Source organism: Harpia harpyja, chromosome 16 (assembly GCF_026419915.1).
Source record: "Harpia harpyja isolate bHarHar1 chromosome 16, bHarHar1 primary haplotype, whole genome shotgun sequence".
NCBI classification, from domain to species: domain Eukaryota; kingdom Metazoa; phylum Chordata; class Aves; order Accipitriformes; family Accipitridae; genus Harpia; species Harpia harpyja.
The window spans coordinates 31,597,198-31,607,116 of record NC_068955.1 but is presented as its reverse complement, the minus strand read 5'-3'; the positions used below and the strand labels follow the sequence as shown (position 1 = coordinate 31,607,116).

Here is a 9,919-nt window from a genome sequence, read left to right as displayed (position 1 = left end):
AAAAGGTTGCTGTATTTTTATTGACATAATATTCGAGGCATGTTCAGCTCTCTTGCTCACTGGATTTGGAACTGTTGTTGATTTTTAACTCAGATCTGTTATTGTTCTAGCCATTAAACTAGCATGGCAAAAAGCAACCATTTTAAAGCTAGAGGGGAACCATTTCTACAGGTGATAAATGAAACTTTGTGCATTCCTGAACATTCTGGCTTGTCCACCTACAGTGAGGTCTCTCTGCTCGCAGCAGGGGAGGCCTCTCGTTGAAGGTCTAGCTGGATGCCTAAGTCACATGCTAAGTTTTTTGCTCAGGGACTGTATCAGCAAAAATCTTGGCTTCTGTTTTTACAAGCTCAGAATTTACTTTGTGCAAATATTGTCCAGTATCTGTGTAAAAGTCATGTTTTCAGCCCACAGTAAGATCACTGCCATCATTTGGAAAGATCATACACAAGAAGGCCACAGGTAGAGTCAGTATGAATGATATTAAAGTGGGTTTAAGAGTCATGGAAACTTTCCCTTTTTTTAATAGCATACCCTAGGCCTTACCAACTTCAAACACTTTTGCTGCATGGTGCTATGCATGGCTCTGTCAGCGCAAACTGGCTGTAACCTTGTGTCTTGCCCTCTTAAAACTCCCCTCCAGGCTCCCAAACTATTTACCCTTGGCCCAGGCTGGGACTCCCTCAGACAGACAGACAGGCGCATGGCGGGCACATACACACACACACGTGGATTTTTCTGCATGTAGGTCCACCAGTTCTCTGACTGAATCATCTTCTGTATATATAGGGAAACATTTCTCAAAGAAGCTTAGATTATTTTTGCACACTTAAATTGTCATCTCCAGCTGTCGTATGAGGAAGCTAAGCATTACTGTCCCTAAATTGTCCGATGTTTGAGTCTGTGCTCTGTGTATAACAGCTAAGCTGTAAACAAGAGAGCTTGCTCCATTGTTTCTGATGGGATCTTGTCCAGGGGAAAACAGAGATTGTCTTCAACAATTCAAAGCTTGTGTAGGCAGACAATACATTGACTTTTGCCTGTGGGCAGCGTGAAGCATGCCTCTACTTCAGACCAGCGAAGCAGCTGAGAGCCATTATGAATTCAAAGTAACGCTGCTCCTGCACTCTGCAGAGAAGATGGATCAGTCTCTGGGCAGCTGTGATGTTGGTGTGTAAAAGTGTACCAAAAGAAGTAATTTGGATTACCAGGCTCTTTTTCCTCTTTAATTAAACACCAACATCTTTAATTTACTGGATTTGAATGAGAAAGGCCAGGATCCCGCCTCTAATTTGAACAGTTTAATGAATAGCAGTCAGGCGTGCAATTAACTATTAGCTACTAAAAATAATATGATAGAAAGTAGTGTGTGAAGCATTGTCAGATGCAAAAAATGAGCTTGCAGTTACTGAATGTGAACGTCATTTGATGGGAAGTCCAGCCCGAGTATGGTAATGCTTTTAGCAGGCTTCTTCCCAAGAATGCTTGTAAATGCATTCTTCAGGAAGAAAGGCACAAGATAAAAGAAGGCTTAACCCAAGCCGTAAGAAAACAGTATGAAATAAAGAGAAAATTAAAACACAATGTAATAGTAATTCGAGAGAGTCAGTTGCAGAGTCAATAGAAAAGGTCTCGATATAGCTGAACCTAAACTCTTGCCAGACCAGCGTGCTGAACACTCTGTGTTGGTCACCAAGATACCATGACGCATGGCTGTAGAACCCAATGTGTCCTATTTTGGCCACATAAATCTGCTGTCATCAAAGAAAATGCATATTGTGCAACTTGCAATTGATCCAGAAAGCAGAATGTAGGACTTCCCTAATCTTACTGACGTTTAATCATGGGTGGCACAGACTGTCCAAACTACAGAGGAAATATTCCTATTATTAATGGACTTTTTGCTCAATTGCTTACAAACTGTGCTGCTGCACAGCCTTTTCATGAAACAATGTAATGAGGATTGGAACAAAATAAGCAGCAATTGCTTGCAATCTGTAAGCCGCTGGGCAACTTTATTCTCATACATCCAAGTGTGCCTTTGTCAATCACAGGCAAAAAGGTTAGGTGGAAAGAGAGCACAAACAGCAAACATAACGTAAAAGAAACGGTTTAGTGTTTTGTAGGTTCAAAGTTAGTCTTTCTGGAATACTGAAACATACTCTGCAATGAACTGCCAATGTAGAGTGTCAAGTTATACATGAGTCTGTGCTTCAGGAGGACAACTCCTAATTTTTGGCAAGCCTCTTCAGCCAAACGCGAGGTTTGTTTGAGGTACCTGCAAGCTGGTGAAAGTACTACAGTATGAAGACAGTAATCCAAGTCCGCGCAGCAGTTACATCTTTTTTTTTTTTTTTTTTTTACATAAGCATTTGTGTGGGAGGAGAACAGGAGATTTCAAATGTACCTGGCAGCCTGCTGAAGCGATAGGTATGTCCCACGTTAACTTACAGATCTTAATTACTTCTGATGGTTAACCGTCAGAAGCAACAGAAAACAGTAAAACAAAGGAAACCATAGGCCGCCCATTTCCTTCAGGCATTCAGAGTGCCTCGAAAAGTGCCGTTGTGCTGACATAAGCCTTGCGCTGCCCTTTACACACAGACAGACACCTATGCCATCACGCATGGGAAATCACCTATTACCAGGAAGGTTCAAAGACCAAATAAAACTTTGTAGAAAGAACTGGTTAGAGGAGAATTGATTTAATCTGAGTTTACAGGCTCAGTAACTTGTAATATTTCTGATGAATTTCAACATTAACATTGGCTTAGTAAAAGCCAAGATTTTGGGAGCCCGATGTTACGGGATGATCTCAGTTTAAGTAGGATGTTTCTAGGCCTCAAGGTTGCACTTAGAATCTGCTTAAAATTTCAGAAACGGGAAAGTAAAAGAATCCAATGTTTATTGAAAATTAAATGACTGCACAATCTGAATGACTATGGTAGTATTAAAAGCAGCTGAAATAATCATCTCATTACCAGAAGGCTCAGTTTTTTCCGTTTGACCTTCGATTTCTCAATCACTTTATTTGGCATTACATTTGAACTGACTATAGGCTCCCATCCTAAACCTCACTGTCGTGGTTTAACCCCAGCCAGCAACTAAACACCACGCAGCCGCTCACTCACTCCCCCCTACCCAGTGGGATGGGGGAGAAAATCGGGAAAAGAAGCAAAACCCGTGGGTTGAGATAAGAACGGTTTAATAGAACAGAAAAAGAAGAAACTAATAATGATAATGATAACACTAATAAAATTACAACAGCAATAATGAAAGGATTGGAATGTACAAATGATGAGCAGTGCAATTGCTCACCACCCGCCGACCGACACCCAGCCAGTCCCCGAGCGGCGAATCCCTGCCCACACTTCCCCGTTCCTATACTGGATGGGACGTCCCATGGTATGGAATACACCGTTGGCCAGTTTGGGTCAGGTGCCCTGGCTGTGTCCTGTGCCAACTTCTTGTGCCCCTCCAGCTTTCTCGCTGGCTGGGCATGAGAAGCTGAAAAATCCTTGACATTAGTCTAAACACTACTGAGCAACAACTGAAAACATCAGTGTTATCAACATTCTTCACATACTGAACTCAAAACATAGCACTGTACCAGCTACTAGGAAGACAGTTAACTCTATCCCAGCTGAAACCAGGACACTCACCGTCAAGCAAATCAAACATCTGAGGGCACGAAATGTTAGTTTCTCACCAGCTCTCTTGTGTACGATGCCTTTAGTCATCACTGGTGCTAACATCCAGCGTGCTTCCTTCCCCACATCATTAGCAAATACCAAGAGCCATCGCTGCAGGTGCCTGTTAATAACTTGGAGCAACTTTGAAGAGCGATGGTACTGTTCAGCTGTGTTTGTCTGTTCGTGCTTGGTTGGCTCATCAGGCTAAACAAGGATTTTGCCCTTTATTTAATTGTTTCTTGCATTTCTTAGGAGCATTTTTGAGGCAGAATCTAAAGGAGGGCCAGGTCACTGAAAGAAGGAAGTCTGAAAACCCACCAGGTCTCACCACCGAGTTACCCCCTGCTTTACTGGAGTGGCAAGCCAGAGCCGGCAGCTACCATTGACAACCAGCTGAGCTTTTATACTGGTTTCCAGTCCCAATTACCACTTTCATAGTAAGTGAAATGAGAAAAAACCCTTTTTATACTGGTTTCCAGTCCCAATTACCACTTTTATAGTAAGTGAAATGAGAAAAAACCCCATCCACCATGGCGTGAATTCCTTCTTTCCCAACGCTGTATTAATTAAGCAGCTCGAACGCTTACTGTTAAGGTTTAAAAGCTCTACGCAGTTTTTCGTTGAACGAACACGTCTCGGTGCCCGCAGGGCCACGAGGCGCTTCGCTCTCTGGGCCTCCACCCCAGGCCTGCTCCCTCCCTGTGGGGTCGGGAGCCCCACGCTCTGGCGAAGAGACACCCCCGGCCTCCAGATTTAGGTTGGGACGGGGGTCGGCTACACCTGGAGGCGGGAGGTTTGGCAGTTTTGGGGTGGAAGGGTCGGTGTGTCCCCCCAAAGGCAGCCCTGACCGGCGGCCATAGTGGCAGCCGCAGCCAGACCGCGGCTGTGGGGAAGGGGGCGGAGACACGCGCGGGCCCCGCCCACAAGGGGGCGGGGGTGGCGGTGGGGGTGCTGAGTCACGCTGGGCTAGCAGAAGCGCGGCGGGAAGCCCCGCCCCGTCGGCTTTGGCGAGGGAGGGGGTGGGCGGGGCCGCGCGCGGTGACGCTGCGGCACTATAAAATGGCGGGCGCGGAGCGGCCTTTCGGTCAGAGCGCGTCGGTGCGGCTGAGCGGAGCGGGTTCCTGCGTCAACAGTGCTTGGACGGAACCGGCCGCGCTCGGGCCCGCCACCCCCCACGCTACTACTACTACTAGCACCCCCCTCCCCGCCGTCGTACCCACCGATTCACCCCTTAAGGCAGCGCCATGGCAGCCCCCCCTTCCCAGGTGCGCCAGAACTACCACCAGGATTGCGAAGCCGCCATCAACCGCCAGATCAACCTGGAGCTTTACGCCTCCTACGTGTACCTCAGCATGGTGAGTGGGGCGGGGGGGTCTGCTCTGGGGCTTGTCCGCTGTGGGGATAAAGGGAGGGGAGAGGTGTGGGGCCTGCTGGTGGCGGGGGGGGGGGGGTGCTTCAGGCCCACCCGGGAACGCTTGTGTTCAGGTGTGGGGGGGGCCCACCCGGTGTGGCTTCTCCCCCCCCCACGAGAGGGACCGGGGCCCGCCCTGTGTTTGGGCCCTGCCGGGGTGGGGGAAGAAGTGTCGCAGCTTCTGTGTGGGGCCTGCCTGAGGAAGGTGGGGGGGGCGGTGGGATGAGGGAAGGCTCTCGCGAGGGGTAAAGGCGTAGCGGGGGCTGTGGGGGCTGCCGGTCCCGGGTGCGCTCCCCACGAAAAGGGGAGTTCGTTGGCGCTGCTCCATCCCCGGTTCGGGCTCTACGAGGGACCGGCCTGGGCGCCCCACGCACTCCGGCCGAGCTCCCTCACCGGCTTGCGGGGAGGGGGCGAGGCGGGGGGGGGGGGGTTCCGAGTGCCGGGCGGTGCCTGCGGGCGCAGCCGCTCTCCTCCTCCTTTTCCTCCTCCTCCTCCGGGGCGTTCTCGGCCATCCCCTGGGGGTGGGGCGGCCGCTTGTTTTCGGTAGGTGAGGCCTTTATCTCGGCGGCGAACTTCAGTTACACGTTAACCGCTCTCTATCTGTTGCCCTTGGCGGACTCGTTATCAGCACAGCTCAGCAGCTTCCAAGCGGCTCTGCCCTTGGGGCTGGGCTGGATAACAGGAGTTGACTAACGAAGCGGTTGGCACCTTTCCCACAGAGGCTCTTGTCTCTGAGGCAAGGTTTTTCGTTCGTAGCTGGTGAAGCGAATCGGTAGGAATCCGTGGTTTCTTGGCACTGTGCTTAACATGTCTTGCTTGGCATGAGACTCCCATTTTAGCCGTAGCTGAGATGAGTAACTTTGGTCCAAACAGCAGCTCTGACCTCTGTGCAGGAATCTTGGTGCTTTAGACGTGCAGGTAACTTGAGACGTTCTAGTGACGCTGTAGTGTGTTGTGGCATGGAGGTGTAGAACTGTACAGCTTGCTTCTGTGTTACTATGATGGTCTGAACCTCACCTATGAGTTAAATGTAATTATGTTGGTGGATGATAGTGATACACAAGCACCAGTGTCTAGCCTTGAACCTCCAAGCTGCTGGTTTAAGAGCAGAGAATTCTGTAGTAGTTTGTCTGGTAAATAACTGGCAGTTGATACAAAGCTTCCCATTGAATCCTGTCTAATGGCTCTGACCAAAGAACAAACAAGCTGTGTGATGGCTTCTAACTGCTGTTACAGTTTTTTTGGCTTTCAGAAAAAATGATCTTGTATTTGCTGTTGAATATGTATTTTAGTTCAGTTTATCTTTTGTTTTTTAAATGTGATACTAATTTTTTGGTTTTTTCCAAAAGTAGGAGGTGTACTTCTCAGTCTAATCCCTGATAAGCCTAGGGAAGCATGGGAGCTTTATTGCAGAAGTACCTTAAAGTTCTTGGCCACCCTTAACTGGTACTGCAAGTTAGAACCTTGACTTGTGATCGTTGTAAACAAACTCAGGCAAACAAAGGGAGCAGGGAAGACTTCTTGAAAAAGGCTTTTCAAGTCAGTTGTGCTTAAGGCATTTGAATGGTGCTCAGAAGAACAGGTATGTTTGTGGGGTGGGGGGTTTTTTGTGTATCTTCAGAACTGAACCACAAATACCACTTATTAGTGTCACTGGTGTTCATTGTAGGGATACAGGTTAAAATTTAATCCCAGTCAGGAAAATCTAACTTGCTACTAAGGGAAGAGTTTTGCCGCACTGCCTTGCTGTTGTCAGTGCTACTGCTAGTCTTAGCTTGGACTCCAGCCATCTTGAAGCAGGGCTGATAGGAGACATATCTGAAGTCACGGTGTGGACTTGGCTTTGTGTGGCTGCTGGAGTGAGGCTTGGGGTTTTGAGCATATGAATTCTTATTTTTCAGTCCTACTACTTTGACCGTGATGATGTGGCTCTGAAAAACTTTGCCAAGTACTTCCTGCATCAGTCCCATGAGGAACGTGAGCATGCTGAGAAACTGATGAAGCTACAGAATCAGAGGGGTGGACGCATCTTCTTGCAGGACATCAAGGTGAGGAGTGGAGCTGTGGGTTGTCCTATCTAATGCAGAACTAGACTTGTGGTCTGCCTCCAAGCTGGAAGGGGATGAATTTTGCTGTGCATCCTCTCCCAGAAGGAGCAGCATCTGACAGTAGATAGGCATACTGCATTGCTGTGATCTGTGCGTGGCACTCCGCCCAAAATCTAGAGATGCATAGTAATTTGATAATTTGTGCTGATCGACTAATAAAAAGTACTTCCAGTGTAAGAAGAAGATGCCTAGCCCTAGGTGGTTTGCGAGTAACTAGAACGCAACAGGTTCATCTACCTTAAATTTAATGGCAAGAGTGTTCTCTCTAACTGTTTTGTAGAGAACTCTTGGCTCGCTTGCCATGGCAATATGAAATCTCAAGTTTCCAATTGCTTATTATGGCTCACTACAAGATTTCATAGCACTGTTTTCTTGAAGTTACTTTAATTAGATTATTCAGAACAGCAGAAAGTAAGCAATGTCGTAGGGCCAGTTTAATGCTCTTCGTGGGGAAAGCAGCAAAGTAAGTGATGGGCATCTAAGAATTCCCTTGCTTACTAGTAAGTCTGAGTACTTGTAAACTCCAGACTCTATGGTAGGCAGTCTGAGCTGAAGACTAGACTGGCTTGTACTGGTGCCTTCTTACTGCTTCATTTCTGAAATTGTGCCCGGTGCCTACTTACATAGGCAGATGTTTAAGCGATTAGGTTATAATGGGAGGAGGAAGACAGTAGCTCTGTTAGCTGTTTTGCCTACAAGACCTCAGAGAACATGCCATGAGGAGAACCTACAGAATAGGGACAGGTCTGGGACTTGGAGCATGCATTCAGTTCTGTTCTGAGTGTGCTGTGTGTCCGCCAAACTTTAGAAAGTATCTAAATGCCTGGACTTGGTGTAAACAGGCTTCGAGACTGATATAAAAGACTTTGCTCCCTAATGGTCTGTGGGTACTTACAGAAAATATGGTTGTGTGCTTTCCCCTTCTAGAAGCCAGATCGTGATGACTGGGAGAATGGACTGACTGCAATGGAGTGTGCCCTGCACCTGGAGAAGAATGTGAACCAGTCACTGTTAGAACTGCACAAATTGGCAACTGAAAAGAATGACCCACATGTAAGTGGATACTGAAGCCGAGAACGTAGCTGTGCAACGAGGGGGCTTGTATGTGTCTAATTGCGTGGGTTTAGGGGCAAGTTGTGTGTCTCTGCCATTCCTAAAGGTAAAGAAAGGGTGTGAACTAGTGGTGCAGCCTTTCCAAAGGGAAGGGCCCAGGTGTCAGCCTGTACCTTAGCTGTTTGGTAGGGTTATTGCCATCTTTTTCCAGGAGAACCACTTGCAGTGCGTTAGGGTGGCTGAGGCCTGCCTTACAGAACAGTGGGTGCGTTGCTTTGTTCAAACCCTTCTGTTGCTCTTGGGAGCAGAGAGCACTCCTGTGAACAGCATTTTGAAGAGAAGAAATGTATTAAGCTCTACGGAGAATGCTCGTTCCTGTGGGGGATGAGTTCTAACTTTAAACCAATAGATGCCTGTAAGGCCTTTGTCATAAGATTTTGGAGTCACTTCTGAATATTAAAAGCCCTGACACTTCAGAATACAGTGTCTGAAAATACAGGTTTCTTCACAGATGGAAGTTATTGGCAAGGCTGGACTGAAACTTCTTAGTATCAGGAAGAGATTAGCATGTGTCTGAATCAAAGTACTCTTGGAAGTGTCTTGCATAAGTTGGAGGGACTTTTTTAAAAAGAACATAGCTGGACCATTCTAGAGATTTAAGTCCTCACGGTCGTGAATTCAAGTGCTGTGCAGTGGGGGCTTCTGAATATGTTCAGAAACTTTCCTGTTGCTTCTCCTAGTGAGGAAGAGAGGGGACTTTGTGAGTTGACATTGTACTGTGGGGTTCTGGAGCAAGTGTGCCTAGATAAGCCTGCCTCACTTTGGTCTTTTTCTGGCATTGTTGAGGCAAAACTAAAGGCTTCTTCCTCTTGGGTATCTTCTGCAGCTTTGACACTGTTGTTCCTTATCTTTTCCTTTCCTTAGAGAGGGTGGTAGGATTTCAGATGCTGCTTCAGCAGGGTAAGCTGTGCTCAGGCCTAAATTTAAACTCTCTTGTCTCCCTTTCAGTTGTGTGACTTCATTGAGACTCACTACCTGGATGAACAGGTGAAATCCATCAAAGAGCTGGGTGACCATGTGACCAACCTGCGGAAGATGGGGGCACCAAAATATGGCATGGCAGAGTACCTCTTTGACAAGCACACCCTAGGGGACAGTGACAATGAGAGCTGAAGTCTTGCCACGAGCCACCCTGTGGGTTTCAGTGGGACTCCTACTTTACTGTCCAGCCATGCATGCATCTTCAGCTAGATAGATAAACAGTTCTCGTACTCTGTACCAAATATCACCCTTCTTTTCTCTTGTGTTTTGTGTATTGCCCTCCATCCAATAAAGTGACTTGGTTCAAGTTGGCTTTTTCTGTTTCTCTCAGGAGTGAGAGGCCTGTACTTGCAGGATTGTGCTCCATAATCATTGTTGTGACAGTCATCTTAAGTTGGCCATGGATGAACAAATATATTAGAGGGATCAGGTTTTACTTGCTTTTTTTTTTTTCCCCAATCCAGTGAGATCCTCTGCAGGAATTGCTCAGTGACTGAAGTTGTGTTTTAAATGCCACTGCGACAGAAGCTGTTGCTGTAATGAATGTGCAAGGAAAGGAAGGCTTGAGTATCTGGGCTTCCTGAATTGGTCCCTGTGAATTTAGATGAGGGTAC

The 9,919-nt window shown here is 47.2% G+C and overlaps 1 protein-coding gene across 1 annotated transcript; it reads left to right on the top strand.

Moving 5' to 3' along the window:
- Positions 1-4,815: 4,815 nt before the first annotated feature.
- On the top strand, positions 4,816-9,612 carry FTH1 (ferritin heavy chain 1). Its single transcript, XM_052811747.1, has 4 exons — positions 4,816-5,047; positions 7,005-7,151; positions 8,139-8,264; positions 9,273-9,612. The coding sequence occupies exons 1-4, from the start codon at positions 4,937-4,939 to the stop codon at positions 9,435-9,437; spliced, it is 549 nt and encodes a 182-aa protein (XP_052667707.1). The 5' UTR covers positions 4,816-4,936; the 3' UTR covers positions 9,438-9,612.
- Positions 9,613-9,919: the final 307 nt, after the last annotated feature.

Bases quoted from the DNA above. Each gene is read 5' to 3' on its own strand.
- FTH1 (XM_052811747.1), top strand. From the start codon at position 4,937: ATGGCAGCCCCCCCTTCCCAGGTGCGCCAGAACTACCACCAGGATTGC. The intron at 7,152-8,138 runs GTGAGGAGTGGA...TTCCCCTTCTAG, and splicing joins TCTTCTTGCAGGACATCAAG to AAGCCAGATCGTGATGACTG. The intron at 8,265-9,272 runs GTAAGTGGATAC...TCTCCCTTTCAG, and splicing joins CTGAAAAGAATGACCCACAT to TTGTGTGACTTCATTGAGAC.